General features: G+C 39.7%; 1 protein-coding gene across 1 annotated transcript; it reads left to right on the top strand.

Moving 5' to 3' along the window:
* Position 1: 1 nt before the first annotated feature.
* ZBTB10 (zinc finger and BTB domain containing 10) lies at positions 2-23231 on the top strand. Its single transcript, XM_030266359.4, has 5 exons — positions 2-1184; positions 8177-9074; positions 18024-18197; positions 20026-20201; positions 22659-23231. Exons 1-5 carry the CDS (start codon positions 261-263, stop codon positions 22962-22964), a joined length of 2478 nt encoding a protein of 825 aa, XP_030122219.1. The 5' UTR covers positions 2-260; the 3' UTR covers positions 22965-23231.
* Positions 23232-24669: the final 1438 nt, after the last annotated feature.

The following is a 24669-nucleotide window of genomic DNA, read 5'->3' on the forward strand; positions in this document are numbered from 1 at the left end:
TGTTCATTTGCCACCCGACCCGATCCGGGGCCTGTCGGGACGGAAGCGCCGCCGCCGCCGAGCGATCGAGCGGGATCCATTGTGGGCAGCCCCGCGCCCGCCGCGATCCAGGCCGGACCCGGGGGAGCGGGGAGCGAGCGGCCGGACTTCGCTTCTCTCGGCCGCCGCCCCCGCACGGCAGCCGGGCGCCTCCTTCCCCCGCCCCGTTCCCGCGGCGGACGGAGCGCTCGGCCGGGCGGGGGGCGCGGGGTGCGCCCGCCATGTTCGCGGAGATAAACCGGCGGACGCTCGCGTTCCGCGGCGGCGGCCTCGTCACCTCCGCGGCGGCCGCCTCGGCGGCGGGGGCCGAGGCCTGGGAGCGGCAGGACCCCGAGGCGCTGAACGGGCGCGGGGCGGACGAGGAGGCGGAGCTGGAGGGGCTGGAGGCCGAGGAGCTGGAGGCCACCGCCGCCGAGGAGAAGGAGCTGCTGCTGCCCCAGGACGCGGCGTCGCCCCCCGCCGCCGCCGGCCCCATGTTCGCCGAGAGGAACCGCCGGACTCTGGCCTTCCGCGGCGGCGGGGGGCTTCTGGCCGCCCACTCCGCCGCCAACAATGGCTGCGAGGCCGCGGCCTGGCCGCGGAAGCACTTCAATGGGCGGGGGGCGGACGAGGAGATGGAGCTGGAGGGCGCGGAGGGACTGGAGACGGAGGGGCTGCTGGAGGGCAAGGAGCTGGTCCAGGACGGGGGTTCGCTGAGTGACAGCAGCGACGACGAGGAGGACGGCGAAGGGGGCAGCCTGGGCGATGGCAGCGGCGCCGAGGGCGGCAGCTGCAGCAGCAGCCGGCGGTCGGGGGGCGACGGCGGGGACGAGGCGGAGGGCAGCGGCGAGGGGGAGAGCATCCGGCACTTCCCGCTGGCCAGGCCCAAGTCCCTGCTGCAGAAGCTGCACATCTCCTTCCAGGGCTCCTGGCTCAAGGAGTTCCCGTGGCTCTACTACTGCCAGGAGACCGGCCTCATGTCCTGCGCCTGGTGCACCGCGGCCGTGGCCGCTGCCGCGCCCCCCGAGGTGATCATGTCCGGCGCGCCCCTGCCCGGGGGGCACGACGAGCTCTGCAAGGGCACCCGCAACTACAAGCGCACTCTGCTCCTGCGGCACCACCTCTCCGCCGAGCATCGCCTCAACGAGCCCGGCAGCGCCGAGCAGGTACGGCACGGGACGGGGAGGGGGCGGCGGGGAGGGAGGGGCAATCCCGGCCTCCCCTCTGCAAAGGTGAGGTTTTCTTGTGCTCACGTGTGTGAACTTCTTTAAATGGCTCTCGAGGTGGATGTTGGCCGGCGGGCTGGCCACGCCGCGTTGCTCTCGCTCGCCGCGTCCGGAGCGGTAGACGAGCCCCCTCTGGGATTTGGGGTGACTCTCCCGCTGGATGTGGTCAGGTACACAAACACAGCACGAGCTCTCATTTGTGGCTGTATTCCATTCCCGTTGTCTGTCCGGCCCTGGCGGGTGCCCCTTTCATTAGTTCATCTGTTTATCTCGTGAAGATAAAGCGGCGATGTGGGAAAAAAGTTGCGTACGAATCCCAGTGTCACAGCACTGATTTAAATACGCTCGTTACAACTTCCTCCTGCGGTACCGGCGGAGGGAGGGCAGTGTCCGGCCAGCGACCGCTTGTGAAATGGGGGCTCGGCGGCGTGAAATTGGAATCGCTCTGCCGTGCTTAGCGGTGTGGCCCCGGTGCACTAATCGGATAACTCCGTGTATTTAAGTTCTTCGCGCTGAAATCTTTTTTTCCCGATTGCGTTGCCTTAGATTGAGTTGCTGAGCAAGAAGTCTGCAATCGCTTAGTGTGTGTTTGAGATAAACATGTGGTTTCCTGAAAGCCGTGTTACTATGCCAGCGCTCCTCTAGCGCTGTAGGAGTAGTGAAACTCTTCTCGTTCTCCGCTGAACTTCAAATCATTGTGTTTCTTGGCTGCTTTCACGAATGAGGCAGGGCTTGCCCTAGAATATATGTGGATGAAAAGCCCATAAAGAATACTTGTGTTGAATCTGCAGCCTTTTTTCCTAGGGATTCCTGTTTTGCTAAAGTTCGCTGGATCGCTTCGCTGGCGTTAAACTTGCCTGCGGGCATTAGCTAAGTGTTGCTTCAGGTTAGGCTAGTCCTTGAATTGTTAGGCTGTTAGCCGGAATTAATTGATTAGTCACTCCGTTTTTCTGCATTTAGAATTCAGTTTTAATTAAAACACCCACCCTGGTTGGGTAGCTTTATTTGGAGTCTGAAATGTAATGCGGTAGTTAGATTGAGGTTATTGCTTGAGCACTCTTAAGGAGCTCAGGGTACCTTGGACAAGAGCTGCTAGTCAAATGTTGGTGCAGGATATCAGGATTACAGAATGATTTATAAAACGTTAGGTGAGCTATGGTTTTCTTAGAATTACTTGGAAAATGTATGCAAATTTTTTGTGAATCTATTGCAGGACTGCAGGGGAAACCTTATGGTGCACAAATAGGGGTTATCAAAAATATTATTTTTGGATTTACAAATGCAACATTCACTTTTTAAGATGATTAATACTACCTTTTCAGTGAGTGTAGTTTTATAGTACCTATTGTTACAGATGTTATGTGGTAGTAGGTCATCCTCTCAGTTTTCTTCAGTCTTCTGGGGTTTGCTATTCACTGTGCAATGTTTTTTCTAAACTTGCTTTCAATGAGTTGTTTCTAATTAAGAGACTTATATTCTTTGTTTCTTTTACTTCTTCATAGCTTTGAAAATGTTCCAGTTTTGCATAATGCTATTGTAGCATATTCCTTACTGTCTTGTTGCCTAGCTCCTAACTTTGAGTTGTGAATAATTACTCTGTAGAAGTATGTTGTTAACTGTGTAGCCTCCTGTGTTAGTGGATGCTGCTAATCCCTGCTACATTTGGAAGCTTCTCTCACTCTGTTTTAGCTGTATTTAAATATAAGCTATTTCAAGCATTTTTTTCTCTATTCAGATAACTTTTTTTTTTCTTTCTGTCCTCTTACCCTGTGTCTTGTAAAACTGTTAAATACTGGGAGGGTGGAAGGGAGGACAGAATATTGGGCTGTTATCACAGTAGTCTACAAGTTAATGTAAGTATGTATTTGAAGATTGTGTTTATTTGAGGACCTTTCATTGTCATGGGAATATTTTTAAAAATGAATCTGCTTTTATACCACTGGTAGTTTAAGAAAAAATATTTGTACTAACTGTAATAATAAATGAAACAGTAGAATAGATGAGTCAGTGGTTCTTCTACACTGTACTAAAGATAAGGTTGGGACAAAGGTAGCTATAAAGAGATGCTTTTTTTTTTTGAGTGGAAAACAGTGCTTTGTGCATCCTTCTGCAATTACATTTCCGTTTAAAACTTCTCACGAGGGAAGGAATTGCAGGTTTTCAGGAGTCAGTCTACTTGTGGCAAACTTTGACGTTACCATTGCTTTATCAAAAACCTGATTAAGAATCTGTTTTCTTTCCCTTCTATGTTTAATTTCCGTATGCTTTCATACTCTTAATGGCACTTGAATTTCTTTTGATACATATGTTTAAATTAATACCAAAACAATAGCCCCATTTTTTTCTAAACGCCATGATACCAGATCCTTGGAACAAAAGTAGGTACTTTGTACCCTGACCGTATTTCCAACATACATAATGAGGCAGCAAAGCTGTTTAGGTTTAATGAAACTTGGGAGAGATCTTTCAGCCTTTGTGTTAGAGACAGCACACATGTATTATGGACTTGACAAGCCTCAACTGCAGGGCATGTTTAGCAGCTGCTAATAAACATATGGCATAGTGCCACCACTCAAGCACAGAAAGGAAATCGAAGGTGTTAAGACAGTAAAGCAGTGGAAATTTCTATAGGTCTGTTGGATATTACACTCGTGAAGAAATGAGTGATGATTTCAGTTTATTTTTGGGATACATTTAATTTGGAATGCCAAAATACATCACAAGTGGTTGCAGCTGCTGTAATTCAAGGGTATTGAGCTGTCAGCCTATGCTTCTTTCTAAGACCAAATTCTTGAATCCTTTTCTATTCTAGTTTTTAAAATAATTTTTCTCCACATTAAAGCTTAAGGAAATCTATCATCATCTTGACAGATTTTTGCTACCTTTGTTTTTGTAGTGAACAGACTACTGTGTTGCAGAAATCTTCAGAAATGGATGCTTAGTGGGACATTGTGGCAAAATATTTTAATTCTTTGATGAATTTGGGTCCATAAGATGCAGATTTATTGGCTGCTGGGGAGTCCTCTCCTAAAACCATCTTCTTAAAACATTTTCTTTCTGGACATAATTTAAAGCTAAGCTTTGGAAATACTGCCAGAAAAGCTTTCTCCAGTCTAACAGGCATGTTGGTTTAAAGCAGAAGCTCTCCAAAAGGAGGAAGGCCTTTGATGTGTTATTTTTTCCATGTGAACTGGAATTGTTTGCATTATGTGAGCAGTGATGAATGGAAGTCATGCTTCAGATTTTAGAGTTACATTACAGTGTTCTGAGTTAGCTTCTTGACTTACTCTTAGCAGAGTGAAGAAGTTGAGGAGGACATCAGGCCTTAGAGTAAACACTATCAGTGTATTTTCATGTAGTGTTTTTATCAAACCTCAAACTAATCACTTCGATATTAGGCAATTGATGAAATAATTTGGAATTGCTGAATTGTCTGTGAGTGGTGCTGTGTGTTTACAGAAACAGTGGAACATCGTGTGCAGCTGATGGAACCATATTTTGAGAATTTTCCTCTGCACATGGTTAAGAAGCTGCTGATAGCTTACTTTTTTAAAAGACACATTTACCAGAGTAAGAATTAATCTGGGGGCACAGGGAACTGCTGTAGAGCAAGATGTGGTAGTGGGGAAGGGATTAAAAAATGTGGCATAATTACTTTTCATATACATGCATCCGAGATGGAATCTGTAGTTAGGTTAGTTTGGGTTTTTCTTAATTCTTCCTGCCCTCTCTGTTTTTCCTTCCAGGGACAGTAGGGGAAAGAAAACAAAACAAAGTAAACTTCTAGTAGCAATTTTTGATGATCTGTTTCTGCTCCTGTTAGCTTTTGGGCAAGTTTAAGTAGTGAATTATGTATATAAAATAGTAATATATCTTTGTGTGTATTCTATTGAAACTGAGCACAATGTTAGTTTCCTTAAGCAGTCTCTGTTCTGTTACAGCACTTCTTAATCTCACCCACAGAGAGAAGTTTTTACTTAAAACACTGAAGATTCCATAAATTGAAATGTAATTGTGCGATTTTTCTTTTATTCCTTACTAGTGTTTATTAAAGGATGAGGTGATTTGGTGTTGGGGTAACTTAGTTGATGAGATTATGGGGTCTGTATTCTGAAAATATAGTTGACATCTACACAAATATCATTAGTTTGTTCTCATTAGAAAAACAGAACCCTTATGATGACGTGTCATGAAAGTTACAGAAGTTTGCAAATACACTTTTTCCTGTAATTGTTTTCTGCATCTTGCCTCCTGTTGAACTGTATTGTGTTTTTTCGGTATCAATGTCTAAATCTCTCGAATATATTTGAGTTTTCTCAAAGTAATATTATTTTATTCATTTTTCTTATAATAAATATCAGTTCTACTTGTCATACTTGGTGTTCATGGACTTGATAACTGCTCAGATGTCAGGACTTCATTTGAGTTGTGGCACTAAGGTTAATGTTGTACCATACCAGCAGAAAAATAGTTGGTTTTAGTACTGCGGTTAGTTTTAGAAATGTTTATGCATCCACTTTTGTAAATTAAAAATTAAATTAAATTAAAGCTGTAATACTGATTGATCTTTTTTCTCCAACACACACCCCTAATAGCTTGGACACAGGTTGCATAACACCTTATTTTTCCACTCAGCCTTCTGGTCTTGTTGTAATAAAGATTTCAGTCTTGTTTTTCTGTAGCACATTTGTGATCTGCAGCTTCTCTTCACTTTGCTGGCTTGTCCTGTTCTCAGGAAACAAAAACCCCACATTGTAAATATAATTTTTTTTTTTTTTTTTTGCCCCAGCTTGGACAAAATCAAGTATTTATACTTGATTAGTTAAAATGTACTCTCTCTCCATTATTTAATCAGACATTTGTCAAAAGAAAAGAACTGCTGCAGGTTGTTTTTTAAATTTTATGTGGTGTTTAATGTATTCTTAGCAAATGAAATTGGCAGCTATCATAGCATCTATCTAACATTTACTGTGTGAGGTGCAAGTCACTGGTGACATGACAGCACTTTAGGGTACCGTCATTTTCATCTTAATCTGATCCAGTGCCAGTGTAATTGGTGTTTTGAAACTGTGCAGTGCTCCATTGCTAACGTGACAGGAAGCTAGTCCAGAACCCAAATCTGAGAGCTTAGAGTGACAGCCTTAGCTGTCCCACACCTGGAGCAAATTGTTTCACAGCCTTGATCTGAGGTAGTACTTGGCATGTGTCATAAAGTACACAAAAAAAATTAAGATGAGGTTGGGCAAAGATCTGTTGCTTGTTTTCACATAAAAGCCTAATTGCTTTTATGTCTTCCTCTTTAATGAAGTGTTTTTCTGAGAAGGGTAGAGATTCAGAAGCAACTTGAATGTGACAGCAAACTGAAATTTCTCTGCAGGAGATGCTGAAATGGCACAGCTTCTGTTTTGGTTATACCAGGCCTTATTTGCTGCTTATAGATGTAAACACCACTTTAGATGTAGTTACAGCCTCAGTAGTCATTCCAGTGATCCACACTGGGATTATAAATTGAGATGAGTACTGATTTAATCCACTAATGTCTGTGGGGTGTAAAGTGATTTTTAAAATATACATTGGTTACATATAAACAGTGACTTTTAAAATATGCATGGTTTCTGCCATAGTCCCAAATTAAGAGTAGTACTTTCCTGCAATGTGTATTTTAGTCCCATCATAGCTCATGGACTCATGACAGTGCTAACATTGAGCTGTTGAGGCAGCTCTAGCTCGCTAATCAGGTGTTTTAGGAGATGAGAGAAGAAAATAATGATTTGGCTTGAGCTATCAATTTTTTGGCTTTCCTTGTTTGCTAGGAAAGAAGAAAGAATCTTGGAGATCTAGTATGAAACAGACTGTCATTGTTGCTGTTCTTGATGGCAGCATATGTCAGCCCATATAAGTATGGTCCCAAATATGCCAGTCTGTGTTTTCTGCTTTCTCCTAGCTGCTGCTTTGTAGCATCTCTGAATCATCTTTATCTAAACATGAGTTAGAAGTCTTCTTTGTGCTCTAAAACCCAGTTCAGATCTCTTAATCTCTATCTCTGAACTAATCTTTAATAATTAATTATGTCTTGGTGTTGGATTTTCTGAAAATATCAGGTTTTAGCAAATTTTGAAGCCGTGTTTAAGATCACATCTTAAAAAGGTTGTGTGTGTGTAATAAGTATTGTGCCAGTGTTGCCAGTGGAGAGTTTGGGAGGCTTATTTCAAGGAAGTCTGAGGTAAGTATTGTAATGGAAGCTTAAGTCGGGAGGTTTTTTGTCATCTGCAGTATTTATATTTATTCTGCTTGTCATGTGATACACTGTTTAATCCTAAACCTGCTGCAGTTAAAAAGCAAAGGATAAATACTTAATTTGTAAAACTGTATAAGAAATACATTTGCTGTTATATCTACTTTAGCAATATGTTTTCTTTAAAACATTCAAGACAGATTGGGATATACACACCTAATCTGTGTCTGTTCATATCTCAGCATGAAGAAAATGTTGAATCATTTATCCGGATTCTGCTTAATTGTTTAATTGGAGATTTCTGGGGAAGTACAAGGGATTTGATATGTAAGAATCATGTAGTTAAATCTTTGGAAAGAGAGGCTTCTGAATCTTTAATATATGTGGGTTAGGAATAACAAGTACTTGACACTCAGCTATATATTTCCTTACTTTTGGCTGAAATTTCCCTTCCTTTGTCCTCAAGGCAAATCTAGTTCTGCTTGTTTCAAATTTGGGGGTGGAAGGTGCAGAATGAGAGCATGATTTTTAGTTTTCAGAAATGTCTTGTTATTTGTATATTCCTGTCTGCCTTTGTGACCAAGAACATAAATAAAATCTTCTTTAGTTTATTTTCATATCGTTATTATCGTGTTGAAGAGCTAGGGAGAGCATTTATTAAGAACTAATTATGTTTGTGCGGTTTTTTTAATTGCAGGAGGCAGAGTTACCATCAGAACTGAATAATGAAGGATACTGTGATTTTAACAGCAGGCCAAATGAGAACTCGTACTGCTATCAGCTCCTGCAAGAGCTCAATGAGCAGAGGAAGAAAGGCATTCTTTGTGATGTTAATATTGTGGTGAGTGGGAGGGTCTTCAGAGCTCACAAGAACATCCTGGTTGCAGGCAGCCGCTTCTTTAAGACTCTGTATTGCTTTACAAACAAAGAAAGCCGTAACCAAACCACTGTTACCTATTTAGATGTTGTTGCTGTTCAAGGTTTTTCTGTCATCTTGGACTTCTTGTATTCTGGTAACCTCGTGCTTACGAGCCAAAACGCCATTGAAGTGATGTCGGTGGCCAGCTACCTTCAGATGACCGAGGTTGTCCAGTCCTGCCGCAACTTCATTAAAGATGCCTTAAACATAAGTATAAAATCGGAAGCTCCAGAGACTGTTGTAGTGGATTACAACAGAAGATCTGTTAGTAGGGATGGTTTATCTCCTAGGGATCAAAAAGTTGCCAGCTTCTGGGCAACACGAAACCTTACCAACTTGGCAAGTAGCATAAAAACTGAGAATGATCCCTACCCTATTGATGACGGCCAAATGGAAAGCTACCAAATGAATGACTGCAGTTGGGTCCAGGACAGCTCACCTGAAATGGCTGAAAATGAATCTCAAGGTGAGGGAAAAGTTTTTGTGTGGAATGACATGAGTGCACAGGGACAATCAGTTCAAGAACCTGGAAAAGCAAGAAGGAAAAACCAAACTGCAAAGAGATTTATTTATAATATACCACCTAATACTGAAGAGAACTCTGAAGATTGCTCAGTGTTGCAACCGTCAGTCCCATATCCAGAAGAAGATTTGTCATTTATTAAAGAAGAAGCAGGTAAATATTGCTTATTGTCAATTATGTAATTTGAAAATTAAACTATTGACTGCAGTACCTGACTACGTAATGTTTGGTTTTTTATTTTTTAAAATATTATGCTGTATGAATAGTTAATGTATGCATTTGAAGTACTGTCATTTGCCTGCCTCACTTTTTGATGAATTAATAGTTTTGAAAACTTACTGCAATTTAGGAGCCAAGTTAGGGGTGGATTTGAGACACAGCTGGAACAAAGTTCTTTAGATGTGTCCTGTTTCTGAAGCAGTTTAAAATGCATGCCTGCTTTAAACATCAGTGAACTGTGGATGTCTCCTCCAGGGGCTCTGCTCTGCTCCTGCCCACGGGGGTGGGGGACACAGACGAGCCGTAGTCCCACAGGGGGCACGTGGGGACCCAGCAGTGCCTGGGCACAGCGGTGACATGTGCCAGTGCAGAGCACTGCGGGCTGGAACTGGGGATGTTTCTCCAGTACAAGAGACTTTCATGTTCTTAGTGAGTAATGTGACGCAAAAGAGCAGCTCTGGAGAAGCAGCTGTGCTCAGAAGCACTTCTGCAAATGCTTGTTACTTATCTCTGGTCTTCATCTCTGAACTCTGGGTATGTCTGCTTTAGCTTTACTCGGGAGTTGTGCTTGTGAAGTGAATTTCCTCTACTTTTCATACTGGCAAAGCTTTGTTAGACTGCACAGGGTTCCTTCTGGCTGAGTTGAGGATAGAAGCTGTGTTTCAGGAATATGACAGTCACTAATATGCCTCATGTCCACAGAATCAGGTTAGATCTAGCCTAAGTGAAGCACCTTTAGCTGCAGATAGTGGGGGATGTTGAGTCCTCAGCACCCACACAATAATTCTGCCTGTTCTGGGCTACACTACTTGCTCTAGTTGCAGTGCCACAAAAAAGGACCACAGAGGGACTGGAGCAAGAGCTGAGGATGTGTGCATTAGCTGCACAAATACAAAATTTCTGACAGAATTTAGCATGTGATTTCTATTGATAGGTGGTAAATATTTAGTGTCTTTTACTGATGGAAATACAGAGAATATGCCTACTGTGTGATGGCACCAGCAACAGATACAAATAATTGTTTGGGTTCTGTGGAATCTTGTATGTGTGCTGTGAAGATTTCTTGGAGAAATAAATGGAGGGCATGGGCAGTGCAGTATGTTTAGTCCTTGGGTTTTTTTTTTGTTGTTTTGTTTGTTTGTGGGTTTTTGTTTGTTTTGGTGTTGTTGTTGTGTGGGTTTTGTTTTTTTTTTAACAGAAGCACCAATGTTTCCAGTAATTTGTTATGCTAAAGAATTAAATCACAAAATACATCCATGTAGCATTGTGCGGAAAAAAACTGTATTGGAGACAGAGCATACTGTACATATGTGTTGTGATGTCTGTCCAAAACCATTGAAAAGTTCTGTGACTGCAGGGGGAATTTTATTTTAGAGAGTTCTAAAATACTCATCAACCAGTGATCTCTTTGGTATTTTCAGAGCACACCATATATGTTCCGAAGTACCTAGTTACATAGTCTGTCAGTATCAGAATTCTTTTGGAAGCCATATCTAATATTTTTGTAATGATATCTTCGCTTTTACTAAGTTCTTGAATACATATTGCTTGAAACAAGAAGAGCGACTGAAGTCGGGCTTCATATAGCTTACTTTTCACCCATAGTCCATTCTTCAGCATTTATATTCTTTCTCTTCTGCTTGTGGCTCTTTTTCTTTGCTTTGCAGGTAGATTCCACTCTTAAATACTCTTCTTTTAACTGCTCCCTCTGTGCCAAAGAGGAGGTGGAAGAGGGAGGAGTGGAGAGTTGGAAGAATGTCAGGAATGAGTTGTAGAGTAACCTGCAGGTTATACAATAACTTTTTAGTTTTAGATTAAATTTCTTGTGGGGATGAAAAACTACCAAAAATAATAGGTACTGAGAGGCAAAAATCCATACAGAAATGTCATCTGGAATAGATATGACAATTCTATAAGAAGAAAAATAAAGAATAGTAAATTCTTATGTTCAGAGCTAAGGAGCGTGCTCTCCCGTTGGTTGCTAAAACAGAAACGAGCTTCTACTATTATGCTTTGTCATGTTCTGATGGGGATAACACCAGTGATTATGAACTGTCAGTTACATGCAGGGTGAGTTTCTGTGCCCTTGATTTAGGTTTGAGTTGGTCTGGTGCTTTTGTGATGATACCGTAGATAGGGTGGAAGAGAAGCCTACTACTTAAGATCACTCCTCTCACTACAAAAATTTATCCCTGAAGCCACTTTCTTGAATTCAATAGTAAATGAATTTTCCGGTTGGGTACAGTTGGTAAGTATTAGATAATAAACAGTAAAAGCTTTCTGAAGCTTCTGCTACCCCTCTTGTTCCAGTGAAGCAAATATGTTAAACTGCTCCTTGCTGAACAGGAGTTTTTCTACTCGTATCCACTAAGGATATGTCAGCTACTTTTTCCTCTCACCCTGTGTTGCTGATGCCTTGTGAAGGCTGACCTGGAATAGAGGCTAGATGGAGTTAAAGAATAAAGTAGGTATTTATTAAAAAGCCTCAGTGGATGCACCTTGGGCAATGCAAAAGCCCAGCCAGTGCTACACCCACGATGAATCCAAAATGGACAACCAGCCATAGGGTCTCACACTTTTATAAGTTCTGGTCCATTAGCATATTGGAGTTAATTGTCCAGTTATAGCTTTAGCTTAGGAAATCCAATCCTTCTTGTTTTTCTCTATTCGGTCTACCATTGTTTATGCTCTTGGGCCTGAAACTTGGATCATTTGTCCTTGGCCCCAGATAGAGAAGGAATTGTTTTGTCTACCTACTCTGATGAGAGCTTACTATCCCCTAATATGAAGCTCAGAACTACACACTAAAGCAGTACAGAGTCTGAAAAATATAAAAGCTAAAACCTGAGGCATCATTGCCAGTGAGTTTAACACCTTCTCTGTAAAAGTAGCATGTTGGTGAGCTTTAAAGAAGTTTTTAAAAAGTTAAGATGGGTTTGAAATTCCTTGAACTGCCTTACATTTACTTATATTTTACTTAAGTTTTCAAGACTTCTAAAGTAGTTGTTTAATTAAAACATGGAATCTTACCACCTTATCAGTATTTTGTCATAGTTGATAATCTGCTAAAAAAGTCTCTTACTGTTTACAGCCATCATTCATCCTACAATTAACCATTTACCATAGTGAAAATAACCATGCAGACAGCCCATTACAGTCAATTTTACAGAGTGTTACAAAAGGTCATAAAAGCTCAGTGAACATAATTCATCATATGCTTAATGTCTGTTCACAGGGTGATTTTGTCAATTTTCATCACTTCTTGGGTATGTCTTTCATCTGGGCATGGCGGTTTTGTTTTTTTCATAAAGTGTCCTATCCTCAGACTTAAGAACACAGCTGTGAAGTATTGCTTGTGCTTTCTGGAACTGACTGTTGATTTTTAGGAGACTTGCATGCAATATCCGAGTAGCTTTATGAAGCCACAAGTGTATAATTTCTTACTGTTATTTTCTGGCTAGATAATGCTGTACTCTGGTGGAGGTGAGGGAAAGGATAACAAGTGCAGGATTAAAACAGTCCTTGGTGGAACGAGAGGGTTCCTAACTGATTTTGTAGGGGTTCTTAGGGAATGTAATTCAGCTTGCTGTAGAAACAACTTCTTTTCAGAAGGATACAAACAGCAGGTAAACCTGTATAGAAAAAGTGTAGTGCTGGTCCCAGCTTTTGTCATGATGTAAGGGAGGAGCATAACACGACCTGATTAGGACTTTACAATACAGCAGGCATCTTTGTATTTGAAGAAATCAAGATTGATGGACTTATCAGGACGTGTATATTTCTTGTAGGGATAAACCCCACTTGACTGACTGTGTTACAAAAGAAAAAAGAATTGTATATTTTTTCTACTTTTCCATGGTACTATAACTCTGTCATATTTTCTTTAGACCTTAAGCTGATACCCTGATTAAAAGATTTAAGTTCCTTAAGAGACCTTTAACCACTTTATTTGCCCCATTCCTTGTGTAATCCACAACTGAAGGTGTCAAAGGTTTTAGAAGTCATCTGAAAACACTGCAATATCTGAGGGTCACCCTCTTCCCCTTTCATTCAATTTCCCTCTCCCAGGGATCATCTCAAAAACAAGCATGTTCTCTCAGACCATTCTCACGGTATGGTCTATCCCTGAGCCTACAACTCCAGGCAATGTTTTATGTATTACTGTTGTCAATATGCTGCCTTTTTTTTTTTTTTTTTTTTTGTGTGTGTGTGAATGGATTGGGGAAGAAGGTTTTGTGGTGTCTACATGTCTACAGACCTTCTCTGCCTGAAAATCCCTTTGAGTCCCAGTGTAATGCATTAAATTACTAAAAAGGGTCCATGAGAACAGTTAACTTCGTCACAAATAAATGGTCTACATGAGGAAAGTTCTTTACTTTCTTGTGTTTCACTGGTATAGTTGTTGGAGGAGATCAGCAAAATAGCTTTCACTTTCTTGGAAAGGAATTTTTCAGGGAAGGTACAATAATCAAGTTGAAAAGCAAGTGCATAATATATTTGGCATCAGTTAGTGGTCTTCTGTCCGGGCTAGATTATGCTAGACGTGACTCTGTAATCACGGCGATATACCACCTTTTCATGAATGAAAAATAGTAAAATTTGAGAGCAATTTGGAGCAATAGATAGAGTATGAGTAAGATTGCGTTGGCAAAATGTCTTGCATATGTCTGAGCCCTCTGTTGCAAGAGGCAGTTGAGCAGTAATGTGCTTCCAGAATAAACCTTTTCAGAAGAAGCAAGGTTGAATATGTGAGGAATACTCTGGGAACAAAGGGAGCTCAAAATACTTTCTTTTCCCCACCTTCTTAGTATGTCAGTCTTGATAGTGCTATTTCCTCTGTCGTGTTACCTAACATAAGCAACAATTCCAGCTCTCTTTAATAGCAATCCAGGTTGTATCAGTAGATTACCACTGCTTTCTTTGCAAACCTTGAAAGTTATGGGCTAATTGCTTATCCTGCCTACTTTGTCTTTTTAAATTGATTAGATGAGCAGTCAATGTCAAAAAATATAGTGAAAATAGTATTTATTTTGCTATTATTTTGGCACTGTTTGCAGTGCTAATATATATAAAGAAAACAGAAGTTAAGTTCACTACAAACAGCTGTATCTAATGCAAAGTTTTGTATCTTTTCCCTCAGTGCACCATATGTGTGTCCTTTTCTATAATGCCCTGTTCAATGGCTTCTGTCAGTGAACTCATTATTTCCCATATTATCACCTACTGAGTAATGTATCCTTTTCTAGCCCCCAAGTCAATATATTTTCTGCTATAAATCAGATTGTCAAACTAAGGATGCTTCTGGCTTAGACATGTTTTCTCTTCCTGATGAGAATGCCTACCTCTTGCCTTCAAAACTGAAAATCATTGTATCTGGCTTCTGGTTATCCTCTTTCCTGAGAACAAATGCAGTAGAACATAAAATCCTTTCACAATGTTTTTGATAGCTTTTCTTAGTGGTGTAAAAGCCACACAACTACTTTATTTTATTTCACACTGTCCTTACCTCTTCTCAAATCAACATAGTGTGAATTTTAGTGCTGATGATTAATCAGCTTCTTTGTATTCTATTTTATTTTTTATTATTTTGACTTTGCTTATTGTTGACTTTAATAAAAGATCACGTTACTGATAGCCTTTTACCATGCAGCCTAGAAGAATGGGTAAATGTTTGAGGTTAATTGACATTTGGATTGTTAACTTATACATATTAGCAATCACCTGAAGTGTAGAAAGGTAACCTAAGATCAGAGAAAAGTGGTGATCAGGTGGTTTAGTCTGGAGACACAGAATATTATTGCTTATAATTAGCTTTTTTTTTTTTTTTCAAATATCTGCTGTATCTGTCTATACTTTCCCCCTTTGCACCCTATCCCCAGTATACCAGTATCACTGCACCCATAGTTGCTTCCAGCCTCCTATCAAGAGGCTATCATCTGGCTTTAAATTGACCAGAACAGGTCAGATGATAATTATGTCTAGTTTTGCAGCGGGTTTCAGGGGGCAGTAGCCTGGATAAGAGGAGAAATGGGAGAAGATATTATGAGCCACAGGGGTCTGTAAATAAGTTGCATTGTAGAAGCTTACCTGACTGTAGGCTCTATATCCAGCTGGGGAATGTAGTAAAGACTGGGTATGGCACTTCCAGCTTCCAGTCTGTGTGTAATTCAAGTCTATCTTGTTTGAATGAGCAATTAGACACTAAATATGCCTTTTGCATTGTTTTGTTTTGAACACATTAAATGTGTGCTTAATCAGGTTTTCTAGGTCAACAAATTATTCCAAGAATAAGCATTAGGTTTAATTATTATCTACTTAGTCATGTATACTCAAGCATGAAGCATGTGTAGCAAACTCTTAGCTCTTGTGGTATCTGTGTTGGTGTTCTTTCATGTTATAGTGGGTCTTCTCTTTCAGCTGGAGGTTGAAAGATTTAGTAGCTACTACCTACACTAGATGACAGCTCTTAAATTTATTTGTCTCTATGCTGAGTCTTGTGGTAAGATCTCGAATTATGCAGGGGTTTGAGCTCCTAAGTTCCCACAAACTTAAATACCAGATGTGTACATAAATGTTCCTAGTGGCATTTAATTTGTGTTCTCTTAAATACAGAAGAATTGTCAAAATGACGGTGTTATAAAACATGTTCAGCTTGGTCCACCTCTTACCTATGGTCAGTCTTTGGTGTATGCTTATTCTAAAAGAAGCTATACAATAGTGCCTGTACACAGCAGAACGTCACAGCTGTGTGCAGTAAGGACTTGGGTCTGTTGATCTTACAGATATTCATCCTATAAGGGAGAGAAAAGCAATTAAAATATTTTATCACCGACTGACCTTTCACTGTTCAGCTACAATTCTAGTACAGGGAGAGAAATCTATAAAGAAAGGATCTAATACTTTAAACGTTATAAAAGTAAGTTTGGTTTTTTTCCCCTCTGCTAGATCCTGAAACCTGCTCTAATTTGGAGGCTTTTAACCTTAAGATCACGTCATCTTTGCTCTTACCCAGCTTCCTCTCTAATCCTTTCTAGTGTATTATAGAAGGAAGTCTTCCTTCTCACCTCAAAGGAATGTGTAGTTGGCATGTCTATAGGGTATCTGTGTTCTCTTCCTTGAGTTGTTGAGATGCCATTGCTGGAGTCCATCATTCCAAATTAGTATAAGGAGTTCTTGCCTCTTTTGGACATTAGAGAAGTTATGTCAGTAATTTAAAGCTAGAGTCAGTAATTTAAAAAAAAATCCTCACTCTTTGTGTTTTTAAGGGAGAGGGAGTTTTATTCCCTTCCCTTTTCTTCCTTTTACAGCAAAATAGATAGTTAGATGAGCTAAAATACTGCTATTTCTCATCTTCATACACTCAAGCTCTGCTTTTTAAAAGCTCTGGTGGAATGCCTAGTTTGGCAGTTATGATCCAGCTTTTCTATCTTATCCATTAGACAATGGCAAACAACAAGAATTATAAGCTTCCTACTTGTTAAGTGATATCCTTTTGAACTGTTGTCTTATGGTGCAGACCAAATCACTGCTGCCAGTGGTAATGCTGCCTGAGCAGTAAATGAAACTGCTGTGTCTCATGCTGTGAGGATTTGTAATCTGTACCTTTTTCCAGTAAAACTGCAAGTTGGAAGTGTTTAAATGTGCAGCTTGCCACTAGCTGCATGAAATTCTGGTTTAGCCTGAGAGAATTTCCTTTTCCAAAAAATCCTTAGAATGAACAGTGTAGGGATAAAAAGAAGTCTTTGGACTATTAAAATGCATAGTTTCAGGGTTGTAAGCAAGAATTCATCTCCTCAAGACTTTTCACAGTGGTGACATTGGGAATCCAGTGTGAGGACCCAACTACCATCCAGAGAAATAAAAGGAAATCTGCCAGTTACCACTGCAGTTTGTTTATTTAACAACTGCTTGCCTGTGAGGAAAGTAATGGATTTATGAGTTCATGATTTCCAACAAACTCCTGTCTTGGGGACTGGGGAGAACATTGATTTGCACTATTGCCAGAAGAGTTTTTGCCCAACAAATATGATTTTGTCAAATTCTTAGTGCAGCTTTGTGTACTATTTATAGTTCTTTGTGCTCTGTGTGACTCCATGTTCACTGATGCTGTTCTTGTTATGAAGTATAGAATTAAACAAGCACAGATCTTTGTAAGGCATTGTTCACTTCTGAATGGTTTTATTCTTTTAAAGAGGAAAAAAAGGATACAAAGACAACATAAACTGCAGAAGATCTTAAGAGCAAATGTAAATATGCAAACTAGTATTTTACGCTGTTATATTCCAAGTAATTATGGTCTCTTGAATTGATGTGGTTATAGAGTAATGGACATGATTATTCAGAAAAGGATTTAGACATAGCTGTAGGATCCTTTATGTAAATAAAGGTATTTAAAGCACTACATATGTATACCATGAAGTTATTTTAAGGCAATAAAAAAACCAACCATGCATCTAGTATAAAATACTTACTTCTTTACCAGCTAGACTACTATGGCAGTCCAGGTGAAGATGCTGCACAAAGCAGTTCTGAAGAGAAAGGTTTTCTGATGGAAAAACTTTCAGCCCCTTCATGATGATGGTGAGGGAATACATATCCTTACCATCAAAGTCCCTGTAGTATGAAAAAGACTTTCAGTTTTTTCTCAGGATGGGGAGAAGAAATGGTGCTGTGGAGAGTAGGTCAATGGACTCATTTCATTGAAATTAGGAATACAGTTATTTCTTGTTTTAGTGTTGAATGCTATGTGAAAACATGCTACAATTACTATTTTAAGGTTAGAGACTTTTTTGTCACAGTTTTAAAGGATATATATTGCTAAACAGATTAGATTGATAACTGATTAGAACTCAGGAAGCTAAAGAAAGAATGTGTCTTTAATAGCTACTTCAAGTGACTTCAAGTATGGACTGTTGCCGGGTACTTCAAATGACTTCAAGTACGGATTGCTGCCGGGTACTTCAAGTGACTTCAAGTATGGGCTGCTACCGGGTACTTCAAGTGATTTCAAGTATGGATTGCTGCCAGAATCTTGGCCAAAAGAAGCTTGGGAAAATGGTAAGTGTATCTGATGGAGAGTAGGTAGAGGGTTAGGAGATTATTTAATCAGTCTTCTTCCATATCATTTGCCTTTCTGAATAATGTACTTCCTTGGAGGGAGGAAAAGGAATTCAAATGTATGGAAGAGTCAAAACACAATGTGATTTTTATCAGTTCTAGTATTGTGACTGAGTGTGTAGGTACCTGAGGTCTTTAATAACCTGATAGCTGCCTGTCCCTTTACTAAGTAAATACAGATAAATGGCCTTTGAAATTGTAAAGTAGGATGGTTAAGATATGGGAATAAATATAATTTTAAAAGGAGATCTCAGCATATGCCTTGCTATTCTTGCTATTAAAAATAATAAACATCATTGCAATAATGTCAGTTCAAGCAAGAATGGAGACGGAGCATCTCTCCTGTCAGTTCAAGCAAGCAATTATCTGTAATTATTTTTCTGTCTGAAAACATACTGAAAACACCACCATATCTAAACTAATTGTTGCTAGTTCCTTACAATACATAAAGTCTTCAGTAAAAAGAAGATATAAAGTACTGGGTAATAATAATGCTTACCTCTTCTCTTTAACTGAGCTGTTACTGTGATGCGGCTTATGGTTTTTTTTAATATTTTGCGGTTTACAGTAGAAGAAATGTGGTCATCAGAAGGTGAAATTTGCTGGCAGTCAAGAAATTAGAAGCTGGGTCTGAGGAAGTCTGCCTGTTCTTAAACCATACGTCCCTGATATCTGCCTGTATAGGATTTACTTTTCTTCATGCAAGCCATTATGTGATGTTATGTGGACATGCAGCTCACATGAGTGCTCCAATATGCAAGCTTGCGAATATTAGCAAAATGTAACTTCCATGTTTGGATGGATTTAGAAGCTCAAAGGAGGCAATTCTAGATGTAGGCCTATGAGCATGTGCACATAATGCACAATTACTTATGCTTTCTTCCTGCCAGCGTGAACATTAGAAACTCTTGCATGTAATCATACGTAGCCTTAGCCAGTGCTTTTTGGATGCTTCTAGATGGTTATGTTCATAAGTTCTCACTTGTAGTAAGTTGAGTCAGTATGCTATTATGAAAATCATCCTTGTATTCCTATGTGGCCTTCTCCACGTCCTAGAATCCCGTGTTCTTTTTCACACAGTAATAGGCAGCTCTATTAAACCTGTTTTGCATATATCCTTTGAGCAGACTATATGGAGTTCTCCTGCATTGTAAGGAAGAAGTGAGATATTGCTCCTTCCAGAAGTTTTTTCTGCTCTTTTTATTTCTTCTGCTGTTAGATCAAAGTAGAAAACAGGGAAAAATTGAACCAATTCCTTTTTGAGAATTTCAGAATTTTGCTACCTCTAAGTGTCTTACTTCTCTTGTCAATATTCATTCTTACTTACACTTTTTTTAAGTCAGGTCTTCGTAGACAGTTCCTGCATGTAATTCTAAATAGAATATTGGAAGAGAAGATTGCGACTGTCTAAATGCTGCAGAGTTAGAGGGTTTCTAAACCAGAAGAAGATGTTTTCTGGTATAACTGACATCTAGGTATATTGGTAAATTGTAGTTAACTTACTTCAATTAATGAAATAAGACTTCTGTGGTAAAAATGCCTTGGTTACAAGTAGGTGGTTTTTTTTTTTAGTAGAATTGTATATGCAGAACTTGGCAGCATTTTTGATTTCTGCAGACAGGCATTGTCCTGATTTCACTGATGAAAAGTCATGTGCTTTGCTTTATTGTTTTGGCACCTGTTTATTTTTGTGCACTAGACAGAACATATTTAAATTATTTATTGTGTGTTTTATCATATTTTCTCCTGATGGCTTCTTATCTTTTAGGTGATTCCTCTGCTTTAATCATGAACAAGTTGAAGTGTCCACACTGTAATTATGTAGCCAAATACAGAAGAACACTAAAGAGACACTTGCTCATTCACACAGGCGTGAGATCTTTCAGTTGTGACATCTGTGGGAAGCTGTTTACACGAAGAGAGCATGTAAAGAGACATTCCTTGGTAGGTAATCTCAAGTGTTCATGTATATGTATGCACACATACGAGTGGTGTTTTGGTAGTTGGAACAAACTTTTCTGATTTGACATAATGTAGATTGTCTTATCTTGATCTGAAATGGATGAAGATAAACATTTCTTATAATAACTGTGCCTCTTGTTTTCTTTATGGAAAATGCACTGTCAATGAAGACAGTAATTTCAAAATTACTTTGAAAGGGATGTGATAAAGGGATACAGTGTATATAACTATTCTGTAGATAATGAAAAGCAGTTTTGGCTTAGCTTTACTGCAGTAGAACAGCACGTATTGGTTTACAATGCTGTGTCACCATTTTCTGTGAAGGCACCCTGTTAATTCAGCAATTGCACAATATCTTGAGGTAGTTCTAAAATGTTTATTTCACAACTAGACAAAGCTATAGTATAGTATCTGCTTTAAGATTAGGAAAGAATGAAAAATATCTGGTGCAGAAAGTAAACATTTGTCTGACTTGCATTCTGCCAGTACCATAACCAGCAGTTCAGCTTACCCTGTCCTGTGCACATTGCATAACTCAGGATTTGACTTGAGTATTTGTTTATCTGTGGATCCAGAGGACGTTTTATCTGTCTTGGATATTTTGTAGGTACTTTGTATCTAGTCTATAAGGAAATTAAGACTTCATTATAATATATACTATATAAAATCCAAGGTGTATTTGTGCAGTAATAAAAGCAAGATCATGTTGGTGGTGAGAAAATAATATTTCTCCAAGCTGTGATTTTAAAAGTTCCCCTAATTTTGCAAGATGTTTTGTAGATATATAGAAAAGCTTAGTTAGCACATGGAGTGGGGTAAATTGCACTTCTCCAAAGTGCTACAGCTGGGTTGGGGCAATTCTCAGTATCTACAGGGTCTGTTGGATGAGCATGTTGAGAGCAGCCCTGCCAGGAAGGATTGGAGGTGCTGGTGGGTGAGAGGTGGGACATGAGCCACCAGTGTGCTCTTTCATCCCAGACAGCCACATGTATTCTGGGCTGCATCAAAAGCAGCATGGCCAGCAGGGTGAGGAAGGGCATTCTGCCCCTCGCGAGACCCCACCTGGAGCCCTGCATCCAGCTCTGGCATCCCCAAAACAGGAGGGACATGGAACTGTTGGAGCTACTCCGGGGGAGGGCTATGAAAATGGTTGGAGGGATGGAGCATCTCTCATATGCAGAAAGGCTAAGAGAATTTGGGCATTATTGCCTCATTGATGGACATGCTCCTTCCTTCGTGGCTTACCAGAGAAGACAGCAGCAGTGGGAGTTAGGTGGTCTACCAGGAAGAGTAGAGGAACTTCAGTTTTCTGTTTTTTTCTGTATTTTCAGTTTTCTGTATTGTCTGACCAGGACTTGTAGCTGAAGAATTTGAAGTCAGACAATGTGAAAACAGCTGTGGAGTGAACTCAGTGCAGTTCTGCGCTTTAACTGAAGTGTTCTGGCTCTGATGAAGTCAGAACACTTTTTCTTGTTTCTGGGGTTTTTTCCCTCCTCCCTTCCCCTTTCAGTTCAACAAACCTCAAACATTCTGCCTTGCATTGAAGTATTATAAGGAGTCTAGAGGCTGAGGAAAGCACATGTATCAGCTGTACCGACTATCCAGCAGAGCCAAAGTAACTATTTGTATCATGACCTAATTTATTTATCCCCTCACCTGGGTGGTAATTTCTCTTTTATCTAAAATTGCAACTTTTTCAGTGGGACTTCAAATGAGATATTTAAGCACATAATTGTAATCTGTTGTGGGAACACCAGATGGAAGAAGGAAGTCCTCAACGTAATTTTTTCATAGATAATAACTAATATATATGATTGCTGAACTCAGTTACTTGTACAAGCAACATACTTCCAAATTCAAAATCAAACTTTATGGTTAGTCAACAGCAGCCTTCCAATTTTACACACACACTCAAATACAGGACAGAAAAATTACCTGAGGGACCTGGAAAGTTGATGTTGGTTTTAATTGTGTTGAGAGGGAGAAGTCGTGGAAGAATTTTGCTCTTTGAATTATTGAATGTAATAACTCTTGCTTTTTCTTAATATTTCTAGAATTTAAAATTGTTAAATTGTTTAGAAAATTGCTTTTATCTTGTGTGCAGTAGAAGGGTTTGTGCTGCTCTCATTGCTTCTGAGTCTTGTTCTGTACCCTGAGGAGATGTGAACTGAATGCTCACCTGTGTAAAGAACAGGCGACCTGCTGAGCTCCAACAAAGTGGTTTGTTTGTGGGCAGTAGTTCATATCTGTTGAGGAATACATAAATACATCTCCAGTACTCCTTCCTTACTCTGAACAGTGTTTGGTATCTTTTGGAGAAGTTAAAAATAGGAATTCTGAGATTAATAATTATTATTGTTTTTATTAATAGTTTTCAGTACTATATGCAAATGTAACCTGATGTGCCTATATTCAGCTGTTAAAATTTCTCTTCCATAGGTGCATAAAAAGGATAAAAAGTATAAGTGTATGGTGTGTAAGAAGATTTTCATGCTAGCAGCCAGCGTTGGAATAAGGCACGGATCACGACGTTACGGAGTTTGTGTAGACTGTGCAGATAAATCTCAGCCCGCAGGGCAAGAGGGAGCAGACCAGGTGCAGGACACAGATTTCCCTAGAGATGAAGAATACGAAGAAAATGAAGTGGGAGAAGGCGATGAGGAGCTTGGTGATGATGTAGAAGAACAGAATGACCAGTCTCGATGGGATGAAGGCGGGGAAGTTTGTATGCCTTTAGATGACTGACAGAGCATATGACTTCAGGGTGCTGCAGGTGGACACTATGGATTGACTGCTTGAATTTTTGGACTGAAGGCTTGCGAAATATGGTACAGGCTGGATGGTAGTTATATTGCTGTGAAAATGTAGGGTCAAAGCCTTATAGCAAAAAAAGGATTATTAATTTTTTTATTATATTTGCACAGGACTGTACAGCATACAACCGTTTGGTTGAATTATACAGAGTCCTCACATCTACAGTCAACTATCAAAAGAAAAATGTATTTTTTATTATTTATAGGCTATAGCTACTTGGGTCCTATTCAGACATAGTAGTAACTGTAATTATGTTACACATTCATGTACCTGTTAACATGAATGAAGAAAATTGCAATTTGGTATGGAAATACAAAGACAGCTTTCCCAAATTCACTTGTACTTTTGTCAGTGAGTCAGTGAAGCTAATTTGGGCTAGTGGCTCATTTTCCACAAGCATGTCTTTGCCATACAAACCTTACCTCTCCTGTAATTTGATAGGTGAAAGCCAGTCTTTTAAATATGTGTCACAGATATTGCCAACACCGTATTGAAATTTGGGTTGAAACCTTTTGGCTCTGTGCTGGCAGGTGCTATGGGTGATAAGCACTGGAGAAGTTTTTAATGGCATTAATTTAGTGTCTGTTTTTAAAGAAGGTTGTTGTTGATTCATCAATTTTAAAACGATAATGCAGAAGAAATGACCAGTAATGAAAATAATAGACTGATCAGAGCATGGGTAACTCTTGTGCCACTTAGTCAAAAGAGACAGTCATGCTAAAAGGTATCTGATGTAATAATGTTTCTTCTCCCTTCTAAGGCCCCCCTTCTCTCAAAATTTTTTTGTTTCCCTGGTGTATACCTCAGTCCCACAGAATAAAAATACAAGGAATGGAGAAAGTGTCATATTAAAACAACTTTTTGGTCAATAATTTCTTACTTGTCCGTTTTTTGGCTAGTTTATGTGATGTGAATTGGACACTAGGGTATTGTGCCCATCGTTCATCATTGAACACAAACTATTTTTTATTCTTTTGTACTTCATGGGTTGTTGTTAGTATTTAATATAAACAAACTACGTTTAACTTGCTCATTTGCTGGATTTTTTTAAAGAAAAACAAGTCCAAAGCAAAATAATCTCTTTGAGTTGTCTACTTTTCAGGAGGATATGCTCCCTATGCTCTTTGTTTCAGATTTTCTAGGAGGCATTGAAACTTGAATTTTTGTAGCCACGTAGTTCTTTGTTGTTTTTTTTTTTTATTTTTTTTTTGTTTTGTTTTGTTTGTTTTTTTTTTCCTAAGCTTGTAATATTGTACCAATGATTTCAGGCCCCTTTAATAGGGAGGGGAGGGCATTACACCTTCACCTTAAATTCCTCTGTGTTGTCTAGCCTAAGGCAAGTTTATTCAGACAATCATTGGAACAATAAGTCTGATGTACTATTATGTCACAGTGAGTAAATATGCAGAGCATTTGTCATGACACATAGCTAGGCCAGTGTGACAGTACTGTATAAAAAACAATTGAGGGTCACCATATTTTTCAACTTTGTTTCATTTTAAAATGAATATATTTTTTCCTATTTTATGTCAGGTAACTAAATTATGGTAGTTATGTGGATAACTTGGAATTATGCTTTGATGGAAAAAATCTTACTGGTGCTCCATCTGATCAAAGTCGGTATGTATTTAAAGAG

This window comes from Taeniopygia guttata, chromosome 2, assembly GCF_048771995.1.
Source record: "Taeniopygia guttata chromosome 2, bTaeGut7.mat, whole genome shotgun sequence".
In the NCBI taxonomy this organism is placed as follows: Eukaryota; Metazoa; Chordata; class Aves; order Passeriformes; family Estrildidae; genus Taeniopygia; species Taeniopygia guttata.

Excerpts from the sequence above, each read along its gene's own strand:
- ZBTB10 (XM_030266359.4), top strand. The coding sequence starts at position 261 with ATGTTCGCGGAGATAAACCGGCGGACGCTCGCGTTCCGCGGCGGCGGC. Across the intron at positions 1,185-8,176 it reads AGCCCGGCAGCGCCGAGCAG|GAGGCAGAGTTACCATCAGA; the intron begins GTACGGCACGGG and ends TTTTAATTGCAG. Across the intron at positions 20,202-22,658 it reads ATGTAAAGAGACATTCCTTG|GTGCATAAAAAGGATAAAAA; the intron begins GTAGGTAATCTC and ends TCTCTTCCATAG.